Source organism: Ictidomys tridecemlineatus, chromosome 6, assembly GCF_052094955.1.
Source record: "Ictidomys tridecemlineatus isolate mIctTri1 chromosome 6, mIctTri1.hap1, whole genome shotgun sequence".
Classification (NCBI taxonomy): domain Eukaryota; kingdom Metazoa; phylum Chordata; class Mammalia; order Rodentia; family Sciuridae; genus Ictidomys; species Ictidomys tridecemlineatus.
The window spans coordinates 25,680,221-25,704,334 of NC_135482.1; the positions used below are offsets into that span (position 1 = coordinate 25,680,221).

Here is a 24,114-nt window from a genome sequence, read left to right on the forward strand (position 1 = left end):
GGAGTTTTCATAAAAAGTTTTCATTTCAGGTATTTAAAATAAATTTAGTCTTGCTAAGTACTTGAATAGGTAATTTAATATTTCACTATATTTTCCGTGAAACAAAGAAGATATTTATTCTTTACTTACTTAGTAATAGGTACATAATGAGGAATGAGACCTCAGGCAATGTTAAAATATTTGTAATAACTTTAAGAAGTGGTAGTATCATTCAGGCTAATATTACTATTAGAATTGAACTCTTTGAGCATCACTAGGTTTTAGATACCATGTTGGGCACTTTAACAAATGTGGTTTCATTAGTTTCTTAAAACCCTATTTAGTTAAGTTTTAGATCTGTTTTACACAGAGGAGCCTAAAGCTCAGTTAGGTTAAGTAACTTGTTCATAGTCATGTACCTAATATAAAGAAACTAGGGTTTTAAACCAGGTATCATCCAAAGCCTGGAGTACGTTGTCTCCTATTTTAGGAGGTTTGATGTTTGCCTTATAAGCAAAATTGTACCATCAACCTTGTCCTAATATTCATTATTATTACTTTAAATTTTTTTTGCAAAATTCTATGTTGTAATATTTGTGTTGAGTAACAGTTTAAAATATTTTTGAGCTGTATTTTACTCCATTTGCATATGAAAAATTATTGTCTAATTGCTTCATCTCACTTATTTGTTTATAACTCCATTTTTTTAGTTTCTACTTTGACTATGTGTCATATATTTTTTAATTTATTAAAATTCAGTCCTATTTGTTCTCAAGTGGGTTGGTCATTATGCATTTAAAGAATTTAGGAGAAAAATTTTTATTATGGACATTGCTTTTACTGAATCTCAATATTGGCATCAGAAACAAACAGATTAACAGAAATTCAAGAAGCTAAAGATGTAAGGATTTATTTGACTAGTATTACTAGTTGGGGATGAAGATATATAATGTAGTGTACATTATTAAATGTCTTTAGGTTTATTACTTTAATTGGACATAAACCTTGAGAATTAGTTGACTTTGTATTTATATTTTTAAAAGCATATTTTTTATTCTAAAGGTTTTCAACTAATAATTGGCTGTTTTATAGATTAGAAATTGAGAATTTAAAGATTTCAAAAGTATTTAAAAATTTGCATCATTGAAAATATCAGCTATATTCCATTTATATTTGGTGTGGTTTTTATTCAAAATAATTTTTAAAGAATTTTATCTGTCTTTCAAATAAACTCATTTACATCTTAGTTTTAAGAGTAAGAATGTTTATATAGGTATGGAATAATTGTTTATATTTTAGCTATTAAAAAGAGTATTTAAATATTTTTAAGTATGCTAATTTAAGATATCAATTTTTAAGGTATGTTTGGACATTTTTATTGTGTATTCAATGTATAATTTTGTCAGTCTTGTGTTCCACATTTCATCCATCATTTTATTATTTTTTTGTGCTTTCTAATGGAGATGCTTAAATTTGAGGTAATGTGTTTATGGAGGCTTTTTGATATTAGTGCTAACCTAACTTTCTATTGTCATATGGCAGTTTTGTATTTTAAGGCAATCTCTTGTATTTTAAGGCAATCTCATATCTTCAAAGACATGCTTGTTTTTGTTTTGTTAATCAGCAAAATTTCAACCAATGTAAAATGATTACTTATAATAGTAAACACATAATTTAAATTCTAAAACAATGAGCAGAAAGTTTGTTTGAAATGTTTCTTAATCATTTTGTAATTTAAAGATTTTAGTAAAAATTTAATGTTGAATAATATAGCATCAAGGAACTGCAAACTATTTTATAGGGACTAATATACTGTTTCAATGGGAATAAATATCTACTAAATCTTTGGAGGTATAATGACTCATTCCTTTCGGAAGTATTTTTTGGATTCATGCTAAGTGGCAGGAAGTATTTTAGGTGTGGGGAATATAGCACTGAATAAGTTAATGTCTGCTCTCATAAGGTTGATATTCTTTTGTGAAAGTCAAACAATATCTAAGTAAACCAATCATTATAGACAAGTAATGAACATGTGCTATGAAGAAGGGGGAAAATGCAGGATATGGGCAGTAGGGAAATTAGGAATAACATGGGGCAGTTTTAGAATGGTCAGGGACCATCTCAAGGAGGATATGAGTGAGAAGGAGTAAATAAGAATGAGGGTGCATCCTTGGGAGTGAGGATTCCTGAGAAGTTATGGCATGTTCTAAGTGAAGTCCAAGGTACCAATGAGGTTGGCCTGTTAAGTGGGAAGAAAATTTAAAGTGGCAAGGGCAGAGATGTTTGAATTTTACTCATGGGGAAGTTGAAAGAAGAGAGTATTTTATTTCCTTTGACATTTTTGTCTTTTTTAGGTTTATTTTTTCCCCAAATATAAACATGTCACATCATCATTGTAAAATATTAAAATGATTCATAATTTACAATAGGAAAAGGGAAAGTCTATGACTCACTTTCTTCTCCTCCCTCACAATCAAAATCTCAATTTAAATATGTCTCATCCTTATTATAAAGTTTATTCAGTGATAAAGAATAGAGACAATGAAAATAACAAACTTTAAGAATGTGAAAAGTAAAACTAGCAAGCATTACAAGAAATACAGATCTCTTTTGTTAATATCATTTTCAGGAAACCAAGCAGTAGGTGGTCTTTCAAATGGTTGAGCTTTAGTATATAGAAAGTTTATATTTTCAGGATCTTTGTTTAACTAACTTTCTCTTATATTATTATATGTTCATGCTTTATATTTACTTGTTTTAAAAGGAAAAACTCATGTTATTGAAATTAGGAAAAACGTAGACATAACTTGCTTATCCTCTTTAAATTCAAGAGGATTGAAGTATAGAGTTTCCATACCAGTGAACTGAAGTTTGCTGTTTGATGCTTACCTCAGACACCGTTTCATTTTGTGTATTATTAGATAAATGGTGTTGTACATGTTAGATAAAATTTTAAATTTAATTTCAAGCCCAAAATAATGTAATGTTATTGTGAGGGTGATAGGACAAAGAATCAACTTGAAGGTTCCAAGTGTTATTTCAATTTAACTACTACAACAACAAAAAATTGATAATCTTAAAACCTTTGTGTACTTCTCTTTCCTTTTTAAATTTAGTTTGCTCTACTTTTTATTTTATTTTTTTAGGCTACAATAAGCCAGTTAAGGAGTGAACTTGCCAAAGGTCCCCAGGAAGTTGCTGTATATGTGCAGGAATTACAAAACCTTAAAGGTTCAGTTCATGAGTTAACACAAAAAAATCAGGTGAGGATTTTAAAGCTACATATATTTGTTAATTGATTTTATGTCTTAAATTTTAGTTTTGTGTATCTTATTTATATGATAGAACAAAATGTCTGATTCTATGTGAGTGTGTATGTGTGTATATATTTTAGTGCTAAATATATTCACCTAGTTGTACAAACTAATCTCCAGAATTCTTTTGATCTTGCAAAACCAAAACTTTATAACCATTAAACAACTCTCTAGTAGTCCCATTCTGAGTTCCTGGCAACCACCATTCTATCTCTTTGAATTTTGCTGTTCTAAGTATTTCTGAAAGTGTTATCATTGAGTATTTTTCTTTCTGTGACTATCTTATTTCATTTAATAAAATGTCCTGAAGGTTCATCCATGTAACTGTGTCAGAATCTACTTTTTAATGCTAAATAATATAACGTTCTTTGTATTTAACATACTATCCATTCTTCTGTTGATGGATATTTGGGTTTCTTTCATCTTTTGGACCATTCTGAATAATACTCTGAATGTAGGTATACAGATACTTTTTGGTACCCTACTTTCAGTTCTATTGTGCATGTGTATGTGTGTGTCTGTGTATATAGTGTAAGGTAAGGGTCCAATTTCATTCTTTTGCACATTGATATTCATTTTCCCCTGCAACATTTATTGAAAAGAATGCCCTTTATTCATTGAATGGTCATGACACTCTTGTTAAACGCACACAATACATATACATGTATATTACATTCAGAAGTGAAATTGCTGGATCATATAGTAATTCTATTTTTAATTTTTTAAGAAATCACTACCTTTTTACTTTCCCTTTTCCTTTATACAGTGTACAAAGGTTATAGTTTCTTCACATCCTTGTTAATATTTGTTACTCTTTTAATTTTATTTTTCTGAGAATAACTATTTTAATGGGTGTAAGGTAGAATCTTGTGGTTTTAGTTTACATTTCTCTATTCAATAGTATCCTGAAAATCTTTTCTTGTGCTTGCTGCCTATAAAATTTTAATGTTTTTTTTCTCTTCTGTAGTATTGAGAATTAAACCCAGGATGCTCCACTACTGAGCTATATCCCCAGCCTTTAAAAATTTTTATTTTGAGACAGAATCTTACTAAATTGCCCAGGGCTGGCTTTGAACTTGTGATCTTTCTGCCTCAGCCTCAGCACAGCCTCAGGCATGTGCCACTGTGCCCAGCTATTTTCCTTTTTGTTACTGAGTTGTAAGAGTTCTTTATATATTCTGAATATTAACCTTCTATCAGATATATAATTTGCTGCAAGTACAATTCCTTATCAAATATTTGATTTGCAAAGCCTTTTCAGTCTTTTCTTCTCTTGATGTACAAAAATTTAAAATTTCAGCTTGGTTTAGTTTTTCTATGGTTACTTTTGTTGCCTATGATTTGAGCGTCGTATCCAAGAAATTTTATCATGAATTTTTTCCTTCAAGAGTTTTATAGTTTTAGGTCTCATGTTTAGGTCTTTAATCCATTTTGAGTTAATTTTTGTATGTGGTGTAAAGTAAGGGTCCAATTTTATTCTTTTGCACATTGATATTCATCTGTCTCCAGCAACATTTGTTGAAAAGACTGTTCTTTCCCCATTGACACTCTTGATAAAAATTATTTGGCTATTGGCATTGTCTTTGCATTCCAATAACAAAATGCCATAACCTGAATAGTTTATGATTAACATAAACTATTATTTTTCCCCTTATTCTGGAGACTGGAATGTCCAAGATCCAAAATCTGCACTGGCAGATTTGATATTTGGTAGGTGACTCATCTCCCTGAGTACCTTATCTATCTATCTATCTATCTATCTATCTATCTATCTATCTATCTATCTATTTATTTCTGTGGTGGTACATTGAAATTAGGGCCTTGAGCTTGTGAAGCAAGCTGCATCCTGCTGAGCTACATTTCTAGCCCTGAGGCTTCTTTTATAAGGGCGCTATCTTATTCATGACCTAATCGCCTCTCAAAGACCCCACCTCTTCATACCATCTCTTTAGGGGTTAGGCTTTCAAAGTATGCTTTTTAGGAGGACACAGCATTGAGATCATAGTAACTAGATGTGTGAAAGTTTATTTGTGGTCTCTTTATTACACTGATCTCTATGTCTTTGTGTCAGAACCATAGTGTTTTGAGTAGTATAGCTTTATAATAAGTTTTGAAATTAGAAAGTGTGAGACCTCCAACTTTGTTTTTTTCCTTGTATTTTTTAACATTAATATTTTCTGCCTTGTTTCTTTATAGAAGGTTAATAGTGAATATTTAATTATGGTGTGAGGGATTATTGGTATTAAAACTTTTTTCCCATGTCTTTACTTTTTTTTTGTGGTAGAGAGTATTAAACTCTTTTATTCAAAGATTTGTTGAAGGTTGGCTCTGCTTAATAACTTAAAACTAATATTTTGTTGAACTATAATGGGAAAGCCAAGAAAGAAAAAGAAAATGATAGTAAGGAAAAAAGAGATAAATACAATTATTTGTAAATATTAAGCCTCCTGCCGACAGCCATGTGAATGAGCTTGGAAACACATCCTTCAAATCTAGTCAAGTCTTCATAATCTGTAACTTTAGTCCATAGCTTATTACAACCCTATGAGAGACTCTGAGGCAGAATCACACACTTAGCTGCTGATTCTCAAAAACAATGTGAGAGAATAGATACTGTTTTAAGATGCTACTGCTGAGATTGAGAATAATTTATTGATTGTGCCTTTGGCTAGCATTCTTTATGTTCACAACATTATTAAAGACTACAAAGAACTTATTTTTCAGGGGATTAAGAGGAAGTTATATCAATGGATATTTATATATTATAAATTAAAAAGAAAAATTAGCAATCATTATTATTTAAAAACAACTCATAAATATTAATATAACTATTCTTAGAAAAAAAGATTATTTTTTAAAACACAAGAATTCAGTAAGAATAGTGAAATCTTTACAAACCTCTTTAATGTCTGGTTTAATTTAGGATGGATACTTATGCTTGTATGTTCAGTCTGTCATGATGTTTAAAGTATATGAAGAAAATTTAGTCTCATACACATATGTAGTTGGAAAAGGGTAGAATGTTTTAATATCTTTGTGAGATAATTGTAGCTATTTTTATCTGATACTGTACTAAAGTCTGATAAGTGATAATTTCTCAAAGTTTAATTGCAATGTTTGAGCCCAGGGTAGAGTATACTTTTTTGTACCCTGTAACATTAAAATTTATTGGTTCATCTTGCTTTTTGAATGGATCTTTTGCTGTGCATCATACATTAGTCACATGGCAAATATTTGTTCACTGAGATACTCAGATCTTTCACATGTTGATATGTTTCATTGTACAATATAAACACAATCATATTATCAGTATCACTATCATTCCTAGGGTAGGCTTTCAGCATGAGGAAGCTGTCAAGCTCATAGAGATGGACACAAGTTTCCATAAATTAGAAACTTCATTTAAAAGCCTGAATTTTAATATTGGCATTAAATTCTACCATTTATATTCCTTGATTTGACAGGTTATCTTTCTACTCAAGTAATTGGTAGAATTGTCATTCTTTCCAAAGAAAAATAATGTTTCAAAAAAAGTGGTCAGTTCATTTTATAACTCAATTATGAGTATTTTTTCTTCTGTAGCTGTATTATATTTTGGTATGCATTAGAAGTGGTTCATTTTTATCTCCTATTTTTCAGAGTTTTCTTTTCCCTTGCTACTGTAAATTTTACTGCTATGGACATTCATGTATCAGTATTGTGCATTGTGAAAAAATTTCCTATGTTATATACCCACAAGTAAATTTGCAGAGTTGTAGGCTACATACATGTTGAAACTGATCAGGAACCTCACCCACTTTTCTAAATAATTTTACTGCTTTGCTATTACCCATTTTTCTATCAACTCTTGATGTTGATGTTTAAAACTTCCTCTGTGGCGATACCATTCTCTAGTAAACCTCTGCATCTCTCCCATTTTTTTTCACCTGCCAAACTATGTATAGGAGAGTTTTATATAACAATTTATTTTATCTTTGTGTGTTAGTTTTATTTTTAATTTTTTTGAAGTCACAACAAATCTTCCACCCTTTGGAAACCAACTAGGATAAATAGAATAGCAATTTGCATGTGGTGGATATTTATCATCAGTGAGGTATTTTTGAAATACTAAACTACTATAAAAAACATGATTTGATATTGATAAATGAAATAGACAGCCATATAATCAAGCAAAGATTGTGTATATAATGGTCTGTCTGTATCCATTAGACACTAGTTCCAGGACCCCTGCCCCATACCAAAATCCTTGGGTGCTCAAGTTTTTTTATATAGAATGTAATAATATTTGCATTAACACACATCATTCTATCTTGTTGAAGGGCATTTAAGTTGGTTCCATAGTTTAGCTGTTGTGAATTAAGCTGCTATAAATATTGATGTGACTGCATCACTGTAGTATGCTGATTTTAAGTCCTTTGGGTATAAACCTAGGAGTGGGGTAACTGGGTCAAATGGTCATTCCATTTGAAGTTTTCTGAGGAATCTCCATACTGCTTTCCATTGTGTTGCACCCATTTGCAGTCTCACCAGCAATATATGAGTGTACCTTTTCCCCCATTCTTGTCAACATTTATTATTGTTTGTAATCTTGATAATTGCCATCCTGACTGGAGTGAGATGAAATCTTAGAGTAGTTTTGATTTGCATTTCTCTAATTGCTAAAGATGATGAATATTTTGTTCATATCTTTCTTGACCACTAGTATTTCTTCTTCTGTGAGTATCTGTTCAGTTCCTTAGCCCATTTATTGATTGTGTTATTTGTTTTTTTGATGTTAAGTTTTTTGAGTTCTTTATATATCCTGGAGATTAGTGCTCTATCTGAGGTGTGTGTGGTAAAGATTTTCTCCCATTCTGTAGGCTCTATCTTCACATTATTGATTGTTTTCTTTGCTGAGAAGCTTTTTAGTTTGATTTTCCATCCCATTTATTCTTTTTTTTTAAATATATTTTTTAGTTGTGTATGGACTCAATGCCTTTATTTGTTTTTATGTGGTGCTAGACTTTGACCCAGTGCCTCACACTTGGGAGGCAAGTGTTCTACTGAGCTACAACTCCAGCTCATTTATTGATTCCTGGTTTTACTTCTTGAGCTTAAGAAGTCTTCTTAGGGAAGTCAGTTCCTAAGCTGACATGATGAAGATTTGGGCCTATCTTCTTTTCTGTTAGGCTCAGGGTGTCTGTTCTATTGCCTAAGTCTTTGATCCACTTTGAGTTGAGTTTTGTGCAGGGTTAGAGATAGGGGTTTAATTTTATTTTGTTACCTATGGATTTCCAGTTTTCCCAGCACTATCTGTTGAAGAGGCTATCTTTTCTACAATGAATATTTTTGGAACTTTTGTCTAGTATGAGAACTGTATTTATGTGAGTTTATGTTTGTGTGTTCTATTCTGTACCATTGGTCTATGTATTTGTTTTGGTGCCAATACCATGCTGTTTTTGTTACTATTGCTCTGTTATATAGTTTAAGGTCTTATATTGTGATTCCTCTTTCTTTCTTCTTCTTCCCAATAGCCTCAAAAAAAAAAAAAACCCTTGGGAATTAATCTAACAAAAGAGGGGGGAGACCTCTACAAAGAAAACTACATAATACTAAAGAAAGAAATTGAAAAAGACCTTAGAAGACTGGAAGATCTCCCAAGCTCTCTTGGACAGGCAGAATTATTATTGTCAAAATGGCCTTACTACCAAAAGCATTATACAGATTTACTACAACTCCTTTTAAAATCCCATTGACATTCTTCATAGAAATAGAAAAAACAATCATGAAATTCATTTGGAAAAATAAGAGACCCAGAATAGCCAAAGCAATCCTTAGCAAGAAGAATCCACTGAAAGAGAAATTAGGAAAACTACCAAGTTTTCCTAATTTCTCTTTCAGTGGATTCATCACTGAAAGAGATGTTTGATTTATCTCTGTTTGATTTATGGGTGTTGATTTTATATCCTGCTACATTGCTGAATTTATTTACTAGTTCTAGAAGTTTTCTGGTGGGATTTTTTTGGATCTTCTAAATATAGAATCATGTTTTGGCAAATAGTGATAATTTGAGTTCTTCTTTTCCTATTTGTATTTCTTTAATTTCCTTCTTCTAATTGCTCTGGCTAGAGGTTCAAGGATTATGTTGAATAGAGTGGTGAAAGAGGGCATCCTTGTCTTGTTCCAGTTTTTAGAGGGAATGCTTTCAATTTTTCTCCATTTACAACGAATGTTGGCCTTGAGTTTAGCATATACAGCTTTTACAGTGTTTAGGTATTTTCCTATTATTCCTAGTTTTTCTAGTGTTTTGAACATAATGGGGTGCTGTATTTTGTCAATTACTTTTTCTGCAGCTATTTAAAAGATCATATGATTCTTGTTTTTAAGTCTATTGATGTGATGAATTATGATTATTGATTTCCATATTTTGAACCAACCTTGTATCTATGGGATGAACCCCACTTGATCATGGTGCACTATCTTTTTAATATGTTTTTGTATGAGATTTGCTAGAATTTTATTGGGAATTTTTGCATCTTTGTTCTTCAGTGGTATTAGTCTCAAGTTTTCTTTCCTTAATGTGTCTTTGTTTGGTTTTGGTGTCAGGGTAATACTAACCTCATATAATGAGTTTGGGAGTGTTTCCTCCTTTACTATTTCATGGAATAATTTGGTGTTAATTCTTTTTTAAAGGTCTTGTAGAACTTGACTGAGAATCTGTCTGCCTGGGCTTTTCTTGATTGGTAGTCTTCTGGCATCTTCTATTTCATTGCTTGAAATTGATCTGTTTAAATTGTAAGTCCTCTGATTCAGTTTGGGTAGGTCATATGTCTTTAGAAATAATAGATAATCTTTAAGATTATCTATTTTATTGGGAGAATAAATTTTTGAAATAGTTTCTAATTATCTTGTGTGTTTCAGTAGTGTCTATTGTGATTATTCCTTTTTTATCACAATTTTTAGTAATTTGAGTATTCTCTTTCTCTTCATTGGCATGGCTAAGGGTTTATCAATTTTATTTTGTCAAAGAACCAGCTTTTTGTTTTGTCAACTTTTGAATTGTTTTGATTTCATCTGATTTTAATTATTTCTTGTCTTCTACTTTTAGTGTTGATTTGTTCTTCTTTTTCTAGGGTTTTATGATGTAATGTTAGGACATTTATTCATTCACTTTCTATTCTTTTAATGAATGAACTCAATACAATGAACTCTAAGCATTGCCTTCATAGTGTCTCAGAGATTTTGATATGCTGTATCAGTGTACTCATTTACCTCAAAGTATTTTCTATTTCATCGTTGATTTTTTTTCTATCCATTCATTATTGAGTAGCACATTATTTAGTCTCCAGGTTTTAGAGTAGCTTCTCTTAGTTTATTGTTGATTTCTATTTTCATTCCATTACAATCTGACAGAATGCAGGATATTATCTGTTTTTCTGTATTTACTAAGAATTTGCTTTGTGGCATAAGATATGGTCTATTTTAGAGAAGGATCTATATGCTGCTGAGAAGAAAATGTATTTGCTCATTGATGGGTGAAATATTTCATTTATGTCTGTTAAGTCTAAATTATTGATAATATTATTTAGTTCTATTTTGTAGTTTATTTAGAGACATGGTCTCACTGAGTTGCTTAATGCCTTGCAGTTGCTGAGGCTGGCTTTGAACTCCCAATTCTCCTGTCTCAGGCTCCCAAGCCACTGGTATTTCAGGCTGTGCCACTCTGATACCCAGCTGTTCCTCCTAGTTTTGAAGGTCTGGGTTGAGAAATCAGCTGAAATCCAAATTGGTTTGCCCTTATATATGATCTAATATTTTTCTCTCACAACCTTTAAAATTCTATCCTTGTTCTGTATATTAGTCATTCTCATTGTAATGTGCCTTGATGTGGGTCTGTTGTAATTTTGTACATTTGAGACCCTATAAGCCTCTCGTATTTGATTTTCCATATCATTCTTTATATTTGGGAGATTTTCTAATATTATTTCATTGAACAGATTGTGTATTCCCTTGGTTTGTATCTGTGTGCCTTCATTCATCATGATAAATCTTAAATTTGATCTTTTGGTGTTATCCCATAATTCTTGGAAGTTCTCTTCATGGTTTATTACCATCTTCTCTGCATAGTCAACTTTATATTTTTTAGGTTATATATTTTGTCTTCATTGCCTGAGTTTATGTTTTCTAAGAGGTCTAGTCTGTTGGTGATGCTTTCCATTTAATTTTTAATTTGGCTTATTGATTCCTTCATTTCATGGATTTCTGCTTTTCAGAATTTCTATTTCTTTATTTGAAGTGATCTTTTACTTCCTGAATTTTATCTCTGATTTCACTCCTTACGTTATCCTTTATGTCATGGATCAGTTTAACTATGTATTTTGTAAACTCCTTCTTTGACATTTCTTCTACTTTGTTGTCATTGGATTCTATTATTGGACCATCTTGGTTTATTTGGAGTGCCTTATTCCCTTGTTTTTTCATGTAGTTTGTGTAACTTCCCATCTAGCAGTGTATATCTGAGGCAGTACAGTGTCTACCCTGTATACTTATAGTGTCCCTGAAGGTTTCCAGAACTTCACCTTCAAGGGGAGACCAATATTAACAGCACCCAAATGAAAACAATATACAGCCTTAAACCAAATAGCTCCTAGTAAGATTTTTACAGTTTTTTCACATTAAACAGAAATGGTGTGTTCAGTTATTCTCTACAATATAAATAGTAATTTTGCAAAAGGAGTTTACAATTTCTAATAGCGAACAAAGAGAACAGAAGTGGTGTAGAATGTGATGTGTATGAGGAAGGAGGAGAGAAGATTGAAGTAAAAAATTATTATAGGAAGCATGAAAGAAGAATTAATAGAGGTTGGCCGTTAGTAGGAGAAAAGCAAGAAAGAAAATTCAGGGAAACAGATGAGTGAGAGGAAAAGTATATATAAAGTCAAAAAGGAAAAAGTTAAAAAGTAAAAATGAAAGAATACACAACAAAACTGGAATATACTATTCAGACATCCCAGACCTCAGTAAATTGATGCATGAAAAATATTTGATTTCCAAAATGGTAGAGGAGTGTGTGTGTGTGTGTGTGTGTGTGTGAGAGAGAGAGAGAGAGAGAGAGAGAGAGAGAGAGAGAGAGAGAGAGAGAGAGAGAGAGAGAGAGAGAGAGAGGAGAGAGGAGAGAGGAGAGAGAGAGAGAGAGAGAGAGAGAGAGAAAGAGAAAGGATCTTGATGGAAAAACAAACAATTGCAGCTTCCCTTCTCTGTTGATAGGTGGGGTCGTCTGGAGTTTGATGGCGGCTCCATCCTCAGGATAGTGAGGGTTTCTAGGGTGGGAGGGTTAGTACTGGAGGCAGGGTATAGCAATTGCCTATCCACATTGGAAGATTACACCCCATCTGCTTCAGGTTTCACACATGTGATGTAGGAACCTGATCTTATCCCCTTATCTTGCCGGAGGACACTAGATTTCCTGGTCTCTGATTTAGTCTCCAAACTAGATCACTTCTGTCCCCACCCTTTTGAATTTCTGATCAGGGAATTCTCTACCAGGAGGTCCTGAGGGCTGGGTTCTGGGTGCCTGTGTCAGAGGACTGTTCTATATCATGGATCATGACCAGGTGCTGAGACCTGCGGGTTGGCCATATAGCTGCAAGCAATGGGCCTGGTTGGGGACTAGGGAGAGCTTGGAAGACTGGGGATTGGAGACCCGGAGATCCCTGTTGGTTGCTGGGCTGACACTGGACTTGGCAGGATGCTGGATTAGGGAGGAGTCATCCCCAGGCTCCAGGATTTGTGGGGCTGGGGAGAGCCCAGCTTTCTCCAGCCTCTCTAACCTTTATTCACCTGAGCGAAATGCTCTCAGTTTCTAACTTTCCCCTGGATTGCTAGGCTCATACAGGCCCATGCAGACAGGGTCCCCTAGGCTAGCCTTCAACTTCTAATCCTCCCTCACCTCCTTAGTAGTTGGAATTACAGATGCCTATCACACCCAGCTAGACAGATAATTTTGACTAATTTTTTAGAATAAGAGAAGTTTGAATAGTCACTGGTATTGTCATATTTTTGCTTCTTAAAGAATAAAACTGTCTGAATGGTGTGTAGAACGTGGTGGAATTACTTGGTTACTTTATATGTGAGCCTTTAGGAAAGAGGACTTATAATTCATTACTAGCCTTAATTTTTGTACCATATTTAAAAATTATATACCATGCAAACCCTCCATATATGTGAGCATGGTTTCATTATTAAATTCAATAACTTAGAATTTTATTTACAAAAGAAATGTTTAGATCACTGAATAGATAATTTAATTTATGAATTAAAAAATAAATGCTATTTTTCTAAACAAAAATAATGTAAAATTATGTAAAGAAATATTTGGAGTCACTAACCAGTAACACAAAGGAAATGTTTATTAAAAGATTTTCTAGTTGAATCTAAAGTATAAATTTTTCTCTAGTCCTTCAGTTTTGTCTCTTTATTCTGATTCTTTTACTTGGTCAAAGAGTATTTCTGTTGGCTTAATTTGCTGCCCTCTCCTGTTTTCTCTTCTTTTAAATTTGTCTCTTATTTTATGTTATACATATGTATCTTCTCTCTGGACACCGCTTTTCTATGGTGTATTCTTACATGATAATTTACATCCCTTATTTTTTTTTCAGACAATGTTCAAGAACTTTTACTTTTGCCTTTCCCTTGACTTATCACTCTCCCTGATGTAATAGGATTTGTTCTTTACCCACTTGCAATTTAAATGTCCCTTTCTTTGTGTCTTTTTGTATTAAGCAGATGGCATGAGCCGTGTACACTAATTCCTTAATTCCTCTTACCATTTTCAAAACCAAGCTTGAACTATTATTTTCTTTTTCTTAAAATTTGGTACCAGGGATTCAACTCAGGGGCATTGGACCACTGAGTCACACCCCCAGTTCTATTTTGTATTTTATTTAGAGACAGAGTCTCACTGAGTTGTTCAGTGCCTTGCTTTTGCTGAGGCTGGCTTTGAACTCTTTTTTTAAAAACATATTTTAGGGGCTGGGGATATGGCTCAAGCGGTAGCGCGCTTGCCTGGCATGCGTGCGGCCCAGGTTCGATCCTCAGCACCACATACCAACAAAGATGTTGTGTTCGCCGAGAACTTAAAAAAAAAAAAAAAAATTAAAAATTCTCTCTCTCTCTCTCTCTCTCCTCTCTCACTCTCTCTTTAAAAAAAAAAAAATATTTTAGTTGTAGTTGGACACAATACCTTTATTTATTTATTTATTTTTGTGTGGTGCTGAGGATTGAACCCAGAGCCCACACGTGCTGGGTGAGTGCTCTACCACTGAGCCACAACCCCAGCCCCTGGCTTTGAAGTTCGAGCTGCTGGGATTACAGGCATGCATCACCCTGGACGAACTGTTATTTTTAAGGATCGTACTAGCTAGCCCAATCTAATTTTGCTCATTTTTTTTTCTTTTTATAAGTGGTGCATTTAAGAAAGTTTTTATGTTAATTCTTGTTTGTTTTGATTTTTGGTACTGGAAATCAAACCCATAACCTCTGCTACTGAGCTGGTATCCATAGCTCTTATTAATCCATTTTTTGCTTGTGCATTATAGGAAGACTATTTATTTTTTTCTGGTGTGTGTGTTTCATTTAGATTAGAGTCTATTTAGGGTAAGGAGGTTTGATTGTCCTTATTTCTGTATTTTCCCCTTCCAGCACACTAACATATAATCCAATATCCACTGATTGACTCATCAAGGTGCTTATCGTGGCTTCTTATCTTGGCTATTTTTCTCAAAGGTGTGAGTTAAAATTCTGATCTATGTTTTATGTGTAAATCAGTTGACTTAAAATGTTCAATATTAATTGTAACACCACCACTGAGACCAGTCTTTGACATTTGATATACACTGGTTGATATAGTTCTTTGGAAGGTATTATTTTTATAGTTTATACTTGACAGTGTTGAATAAAATAAAAAGCAGGTAAGTGAAATCTTTAGATCATTATTTTTATATCTCTACAAAGAAATTTAAATTAGTCTTAGCTGGTAGCTCTAAAAAATGGTCTTTTTGTCAAGAAGAGAAGAAAAATGCTATCAATATGATCAAGCCTACTAGAGCAATAGATGATATTCTTATGCTAAAGCTCTTTCTAACCATGAAATTGCTAATCCAGAATCAGAATTGGCATAGTATATTGTTATCTTTCTTCCAACAGAAATTATTTGAAATAAGTTTTAATTTTTTAATTCAAATGAAAGTTATTGTGTATGGAATAGTTTTTAAAATTTCTTTCTCAACTAATTTATTTTTGGAGTATAGGAAAGCTATTGATTTTTGTATGTTGATCTTGTATCTTGGTATTTGGCTAAATTTGTTTATAAAATCAGATGTCTTCTGGGGGAGTTTTTTTTGGGGGCGGGAGAGAGGGTCCTGAAGGTATAGAATCATGTCATTAGCAAACAGAAATAGTTGGACTTCCTATTTATATCCCTTTAATTTTCTTCTCTTGCCTGCTTGCTCTGGCTAGAGTTTAAAGAACTCTATTGGATAGGAGTGGTGAATGTGGACATCCTTGTCTTGCTCCTTATTTTAGAGGAAATATTTTTAGTTTTTCTCTATTCAGTATGATGTTGACTTTGGTTTTGTCAAATATAACCTTTATGATGGTAAAGTAAGTTTCTTCTATCCCTAGATTCTCTAGTGTTTTTAACATGAATGAGCGTGAAGTTTTTCAGTCTTTTTCTGCAGCTCTTGCAATAATTATGTGATTTTTGTTCTTGATTCTACATTGCATACCCCAATTAATCCGTTAGATTTTATTTTATTTTATTTTTTGCAGTAGTGGGGATTGAACCAAGGGGTGCTCTACTATTAAGCTATGTCCCAAACCTTTTGTGAAAAAGTGTTCTGTTTTGAGAAAGGGCCTACCCAAGTTGCCCAGGCTGGCCTTCTGCAACAGCCTTCTGAGTTGCTGGGATTACAGGCAAGTGCCACCACTCCTGGCTAGGAATCCAGTAGTGTTTTCATTTTGTGTCAATATTTTCATGGCAATTCTTATGTTGTATTAGTAGAGTTTAGTCATGTGGACCAATCATAAAACCACAAGTTAATATTTAGTAATTCTTAAATATTTTATTGTTTTATATTTGTAATATCGACTAAGACAATATTGGAATAATTAGAAGTACTAGGAAAAGAAATACATTTTTAAATTGATATTTCAGAACTTGTCGGAAAAGTTGCTGAAGAAGGAATTGGATTACACCCAGTTAGAGGAGAAATATAATGAAGAATCTGTGAGTAAAAAGAATATACAGGCAACCCTTCATCAAAAAGACCTAGATTGTCAACAGCTTCAGTCAAGGTTATCTGCATCTGAAACCTCACTGCAGAGGATACAGGCAGAACTAAGTGAAAAAGGAGAGGCAACCCACAAGCTCAAAGAAGAATTATCTGAAGTAGAGACTAAGTACCAGCATCTTAAGGCAGAGTTGAAACAGCTACAGCAACAGAGAGAAGAAAAGGAGCAGCATGGGTTACAACTCCAAAGTGAAATTAATCAAGTAAGTGATATTAGTTTTATTTATTGTAATTCTCCTTATGGTTTCTTCTTAGTCATGCAGACCAATTGCAAAACCATAAGTTAATATTTAATAATTCTTAAATATTTTCACTGTTTTATATTTGTAATATTGACTAAGATAATATTGTAGTAATTAGAAGTATTAGGAAAAGAAATACATTTTAAAATTAATATTTTAGAAATTGTCAGAAAAGTTGCTGAAGAAAGAATTGTATTACACCCAGTTAGAGGAGAAATATAATGAAATTATTGATCATAATATAGTTCATGTTAAAAAAACTATCATTTAAAAAATTAATTCTTCTTTATTTTCTATATTTCTTAGTAATATCAGATCTCATACTCTTCAATTTCAATTTCCCTTAAGAAAACAAAAGTTAATATCCATTTTACAGCATTGTTGTGAAGCATTTATGAATTAACACATATACTTAGAATGCATTGTACCTGGTACATGGTAGGTACTTACTGGGTTTTAGCTACTATAATTAATTGTTGACCACTGTTTAGTTTAAAAATTCACCTTTTTCCTTTTTTTGCTACTAACTTTTAACAGCATAATAAAACCACCAGTATAAAAATTAGACATTTTAAAAGTGGAAGACAAATTATAAAACTATTTAATAGATAAATAATACCTACCTGATAAAGTTTGATACAAGTTCTGATTTTGCCATTAACTTATTTTTTAATGCCTATTCTAATTATTGCTTATAGATAACATAAAATTTGATTGAAAAATGGAAAAGATTAAAATTCTGATGGAGATTAAAGTTCTCACATTTAAAAATTTTTCATTTACTTTTACTTAATTAAGTAGCAATGATATTTTATTGTAATTAGTTATTCTCATGGCTTTTCTACTCCTTTATAATGATGATTATGATAGTCATTTATTGAGCTTCAGTCATGTTTCAGGAATTAGAATAAATACTTCACATTTACTGTCACTAAGTTTTGAGATTAGACTGACCATGAGACAATGGATCAGAATAGTTAGGAATTTTTCTCTAGCTTGTCCTTGCTTGCTGTCTTTCCACTGCCCTGAACTTTCAATTGTATGTGTAAACCACTATAACAACTTCCATTTAGCCACCAAAGTAATCTGTTTTAAAAGCAAATCTACCATGTTCCCAATCTGCTTATACCCTCTAATAGTTCTTATGGCCCAACAGATGAAGTTCAATGTTTGTTATGATATGGAGCACCCCCAGTGATTTGTTGGAATACCCACTAAGTTCTGTACAATTCTTTATTTTATTTTCCCCTGCAAGAGTACAGAAGTGTTTTTATTTTTTTCTTTAAGTTATACTACATCTTGATTTTGTACTATTCATTCTGTTTTCTTGATCTGAAATATTCTTCCTGTTTCTCTTGACCTTGATAAATTCTACTTACTTCTCATCACTTTTCTAGACATCCCTTTGTAAACACCCCATTGCTCCTTCTATCCCCAAGATGGCTAAGGCATGCACAAACTGTGAATATTTTACTTGCCACAGTGGATTATATTATCACAATTTATGTTTTCATTAGACTGAACTCTTTGTATGCAAAGACCATGTCTTATTCATTTTTTAAAAATCCTTACTACTTGGCACATACTTAGCAAATGTTACAAGGAATAAGTGAGTGAAGAAATAAATGAAGGCATTCATAATGGGGGGAAAGTGAGGCTTGATAATATTAGCATATAACTTGAAAATAAATTTTATTTTTACTTTAGTTCACATATACAAATTTAGCACTTATGCTTTCTAAAAGACACCATTGCCTCATTTGTTAAGGGATACAGAAGCAAATGGGAAATGGTACCTGCCTTTAGTGATTATGTATACATAATCTCAAGGGGAGGATAAGGCAAGTATTATCCCATACCATGATCATGATAATCATAATATAATAATCCCATATGCTATGGGAATTTGAACGAGTTCCTCACTTCTGTTTTTTTTTCATTGTAGTACTTCCCTTTATGCATTTTTTAAAACCTAATTATATGATCAGGGAAAGCTTTGTATGTATGAGAGCTGTTCCTTGAAATTGTAATATCGAATAGGTTTTAACACATAGCAGTTTGAAAGCAGGAGAGTCTTTCTGCCAGAAGGATTAGTGAGAAGCAACTAGTGGCAGAAAAATATTACAAAAAGAAAGGACAGGGGCTGGGGCTTGCCCCAGCTTGCCTAGCATGCGTGAGGCACTGGGTTCAGTCCTCAGTACCACATAAAAGTAAACAAAAAAATAAAGGCATTCTGTCCATCTACAACTATCAAATAAATAAATAAATATTTTTTAAAAAGGACATTGATTTGTTCTTAGTTAAGGTCTATATAATAGGAGTGTATATTGTTTCCAGAAAGAGCATATGAGAATTTATTATGTAGGGTGCTCAACAAGAGGTCTAGAAATTTTTGCTTTAGTTGGTTGTCAGTGGGTGGAGGGGCATTAAGGAATTTTGAGAGCCCACTTAAACACAATGAGACTTGAATTCATGATTATTTGATTTAGTCACCATTTTATGTAAAATAAAGAGGTCATACTGAAGACCTTGAAGTGATGCCATTTATCTTCTTTCCCTCAGCATGTTGTCTGTATTCTACTTTCAAAATATGTTTCAAATCTTTGCACTTCTATCCATCTACACTGCCAGCATTCTTAATCTAAGCTACCATCTTGCCTATCTGGAATACTGTATTACACTTCTCACAGTTTCCCTTTTAGTGGTCTCCTTAATGGATTCTCCATATAGAAGCCAGAAGTACCTTTTTAAAGCATGTAAGTTTAATCCTCTGCTTAATACTTTCACTTGCCTAGTAGTTTTTCATTACACTTTCAATTGATTCCAGCCTTCTTTCTTTGGCATGTGCACTTCTGTGTATATAGTGTTTCCTATATTATGGCTTCAGGCTCCTACCAAACCATTGTGAATCCATGTTGATTTCAGTTCCTCAAACACACCAACACTTCAAGCTGTTTTCTATCTTAAGTTCTTTACCTATGTTTTCTTCCTCCTCCTCCCTATCCTTTCTTTCCTCTTTCTCTTATAGTTCTTCTAGTCCTCCTCCTTTTCCTCCTCTTTGTCTTCCTTTTCTTCCTCCTCTTCCTCTCCTTCCTCTCCTCCTACTCCTCCTTCTTCTTTATTTTTTCTTCTTCATGTTTTATGGTTGTTTTTTTTTCAAGGTACTAGGAATTGAACCTAGGCACTCATGCTTAATATTAAACACACTTGATTTTGTGTGTTAATGAGATTTACGTGCTAACTGTTCTTAGTACGTAAGCCTTGCCAAACGTCTTGCATACTCATCTCCACACTCCTAGCATAGTAATGCTTCTGAAATTAATATAAACTTTTTTCCTTTTTGTTTAAAGAGTAAAGAGGAAATCTCCCTACCCCTTCAAGGAAAAACCCAATAGTTATTCTGGTTGTATTAATACAACCAGAAGAAATCATTCTGTTGTCAATACAACCAGGATAATACAACCACATCATTTGAAAAAGTGGTGGTTCTTAGCTCCAGAGAAAATGGCTCCTGTAACTCATTAGGGTTTTGTTTTGTTTTTGTTTTGGTGCTGGGGGCTGAACCCAGGGACTTAAATCTGATAGGCAATTGCTCTACCACTGAGCTATATATACCCCTAGTCTCTTGTTGACATTTCTTAGGTTAATAAATGAGAATCACTTAATGTTTTCCTTTAAAACATATAGTTGTTTTCTACATTTTATTTAGAAATTGCATGCCAATTTGAGGACTGGGGAATGCTTTGAGCTCTGTTCAATACCCAAGTTTAAGAAGTCAGCTGGGGTGGTTCTTAACATAGAAATGCAGCAGGAATCACTGTGAATCTTTGAAAAATACTTAAAATAATACATTTTATTATTTTAAGTTCCTCAAGTGATGGCAATACTTACATCCAAACAAGAGCCCTTGGTCCTGTTTATTTTTTTTTAAGAAAGCAATGAAACTATTATGAGCAATAAAGTCTATAATGCTTAGTCATAATTTTATGTGATTAAAATTCACTTGCAGATTAAATTATTATGTAAGATCTTAGGTTTCTGCAAATTGTCATGAAAATTAAGATAGTATGCTTGTATTGGTGAAAAAGAAATATTGTTTTGAAAGTAGGTGGTTGTGTGTGTGTACGTGTTTACACACATGCATATATATGTACTTTTATTTATTTATTTTTTAAGTTACACAGCAAACTTCTGGAAACTGAGCGCCAACTTGGGGAAGCTCATGGTAGGCTGAAGGAGCAGAGACAGCTTTCCAGTGAAAAGTTGATGGATAGAGAACAACAAGTGGCTGACTTACAGCTCAAACTTTCTCGTTTAGAAGAAGAGGTAAGCTAGGCTTTTAAATGAGTTGATACTAGCAACTTTATTGATGAACTTGAGACATCTTTTGTTTTTGTAGTACTGGAGATTGAACCCAGGGATACTGTACCACTGAGCTACATTCCAAGTCCTTATAAATTTTTTGACAGGGCTTTGCTAAATGATTGAGGCTGACCTCTAACTTGCCTCCTGCTTCAGCCTCCCCTGTTGATTGGATTATAGATGTGTGCCAATTTGCCTGGCATGAAGCATCTTAAATATGGTTGTGGTTCATCAGTATTTTAATTGTCAATGACTTTACTTGTTTTTCTACTTTTAACTGCAACATTTACTTTTCCCCAATGAAAATATCCTGCTTATTAACTATATTAAATCACTACATTTTACTACAACTGTATTTCCCCAAAGTTCTCAACAAAGTAGCACAAAGAAAACTCTTTTTCAGCTAGGTAGGAAAAATTCTGGGGTTTACCTTCTGTCATGCTGCTGGAGTGAAACAGAGAGCAATGAATAGTTGGTGAGGATCATTGATGACATGTAGTTTGTGCATATAAACTTTACATGTAAGGATGTTCACTTTAAAAATTAGGTATGTGATTATTATTCTAATTCAAGTTGTAATTGTTCAACATGGTACCCACTGTATGATTAAAGGGAAAGTTATCATTAAGTTATGTCTTTTATTTGAGTTGAATAAATATTCAGAATTAAAATCTATAGTTTTAGTAATAAATTTTCTTTTAAGCAGAAATCTTAGCTATAGTATATGATCTGATTTTTTTTTCCCCAATGAAGTGACTATTAGAGAAAAAAATGAAGTGCTGATTCTGTGGGTTAGATTGTTGTTAAAAAACAAATTATATGTAATTAATTGTTCATATTGGTATACAAAAACAATATTGAACAGATGCTAACCTAGAGAAAGATCTGTATTTTTTTAGGATAAAAGTCTATCACTAGAGAATAGTTTATTCATTATGAGATGATGATTCTATAAATGTCACATTTTTTTTATTTATTCATCTATTGAAGGGCATCTAGGTTGGTTCCACAGTCTAGCTATTGTGAATTGTGCTGCTATGAACATTGATGTAGCTTTATCTCTATAGTACGCTCTTTTTAGGTCTTTGAGGAATGTCTGAGAAGGGGAATAGCTGGGTCGAATGGTGGTTCCATTCCCAGCTTTCCAAGGGAGATGATGATTCTATAGGTAATAATATATTGCTTTTAAAGTTGATATCTTCCAGACTGAATTTATTTTTGTGTTCATATTTGAAAATTGAAGTAATGCCAAATATTTATTAATGGTAGTATTATGCCTTTAAGTTGTCAACTGACAGTCTACATTTTTTTTTAAGTTGAAGGAAAAAGTAACAAATTCCACAGAATTGCAGCATCAGTTAGATAAAACCAAGCAACAGCATCAAGAACAACAAGCTCTTCAGCAAAGCACTACAGCAAAACTTCGAGAAGCTCAGGTAAAAATTATTTGAATTAATATTTTAAACAAAATTTAAACCAAACCATTATTATGTTGTGATAAAACTAGATAATGCAAAATACTTGATTATGAAAAATTTTGGGGAGTTCTCAGTTTCTAGATAATCAGAAAATGCTCTCTTTTGATTATTTTGTTGAAAAGCTAAAATACCTTAAAACTATTTACTAGAAACAAATTTGTTATTTATGGTAAATTATATAAAATATTTAAATTTATGAAATTTATTAGGAAAATTGATCTATTAAATATAACTAGTTAAGTAAATTATATTTAAATGATTGATAAATAATTAATACTGAAATACCTTATTTGAAAAATCAAATATATTCAAATGCAGTTTTCCTATTGGTAACTCAGTAAAAAAGAACATTTTGTATTTTCTATAGAAGAATTCAGTATTTTTGGTCATTTATTTCTTCTTCCTTTTTCTTTTCTTTTTTTTTTTTTTTTTTGTGGTGCTGGGGATCGGACCCAAGGCCTTGTGCATGCAAGGCAAGCACTCTACCAGCTGAGCTTTATCCCTAGCCTGTCTTTTATTTCTTCTTACCTATCATCTGAATATTGGAATTATAGGCATAGAAAATGTAATTGATTGGGTTAAATTTATAGCTGAGAAGATTGAGAGTTTAGTTTTTGTTTTGTTATGACAAAGGAAGGATACCTAAATCTTGAAGTGAATTTGACTTTGATATTCATTTATTCCTTTATACTTTCATTAATTCATTGACTATTACTGAGCACTGTGTGTCAGACACTGTGCTCAGCACTGAGAATAGAAGCAGCAGAGTGCCTGCCCTCTAGGAAATGACAATCTAATGATGTGTACATAGGAATAATCTTGGAGTGTGAAGAAAGCAGTAATCTCTTTTCCTTTCGAGTTTGGAGTGTGACATGAGAGTAAGGCAGATAGATGTCAAAATTTTGGATTGATTTATTGGTTCTTTGACTCAGTTAATAAGTTTTCATTTATGTCTACTCTCAGCCAAGGAGCTGATTTTGTGTCTGTAGAAGCAAACCAAACAAACAAAATGTCTGTTTTCATGCAGCTTAGTGAGGGAAGCCAATAACAACTAAGTTAAATAAACAAAATATGTAGTATGTTATACATTAATAATTGCTAAAGAGATGTAAAAATGATGGATGAGGAGTAGGAAGTATGTAGGGGCTGAAAGTGACGCTGTAGTACTTGGTAGGATTGCTAAGGAAGGCCTCCCTAAAAAGATGAAAGACCTGAAGGAGGGTATGAGCTTTGTGATTATCAGAGGGAGTACCTTAGAAGGTCCTGAGGCAGTAACAAGTCTTAATAGGAAGGCAGTAGCTGGACTGGTCAGCTTCTAGTTGTATTTTAAAAGTAAAGCTGACCGATTTACTGATGGGTCAATGTAGAATATTGAGAGAAGAGTCAAGGATGATTCCAGGGAAGGATGGAG

General features: G+C 32.7%; 1 protein-coding gene across 1 annotated transcript in view; it reads left to right on the forward strand.

Annotated features, from left to right (window-relative positions):
* The window catches only part of Eea1 (early endosome antigen 1), a 114,844-nt gene that overhangs the window by 46,239 nt on the left and 44,491 nt on the right, over positions 1-24,114 (forward strand). The window contains exons 10-13 of the mRNA XM_078053025.1: positions 3,126-3,242; positions 16,486-16,824; positions 21,040-21,189; positions 22,542-22,661. Of these exons, the coding sequence (XP_077909151.1) occupies positions 3,126-3,242; positions 16,486-16,824; positions 21,040-21,189; positions 22,542-22,661 (726 nt within the window). The remainder of the gene's footprint in view (positions 1-3,125; positions 3,243-16,485; positions 16,825-21,039; positions 21,190-22,541; positions 22,662-24,114) is intronic.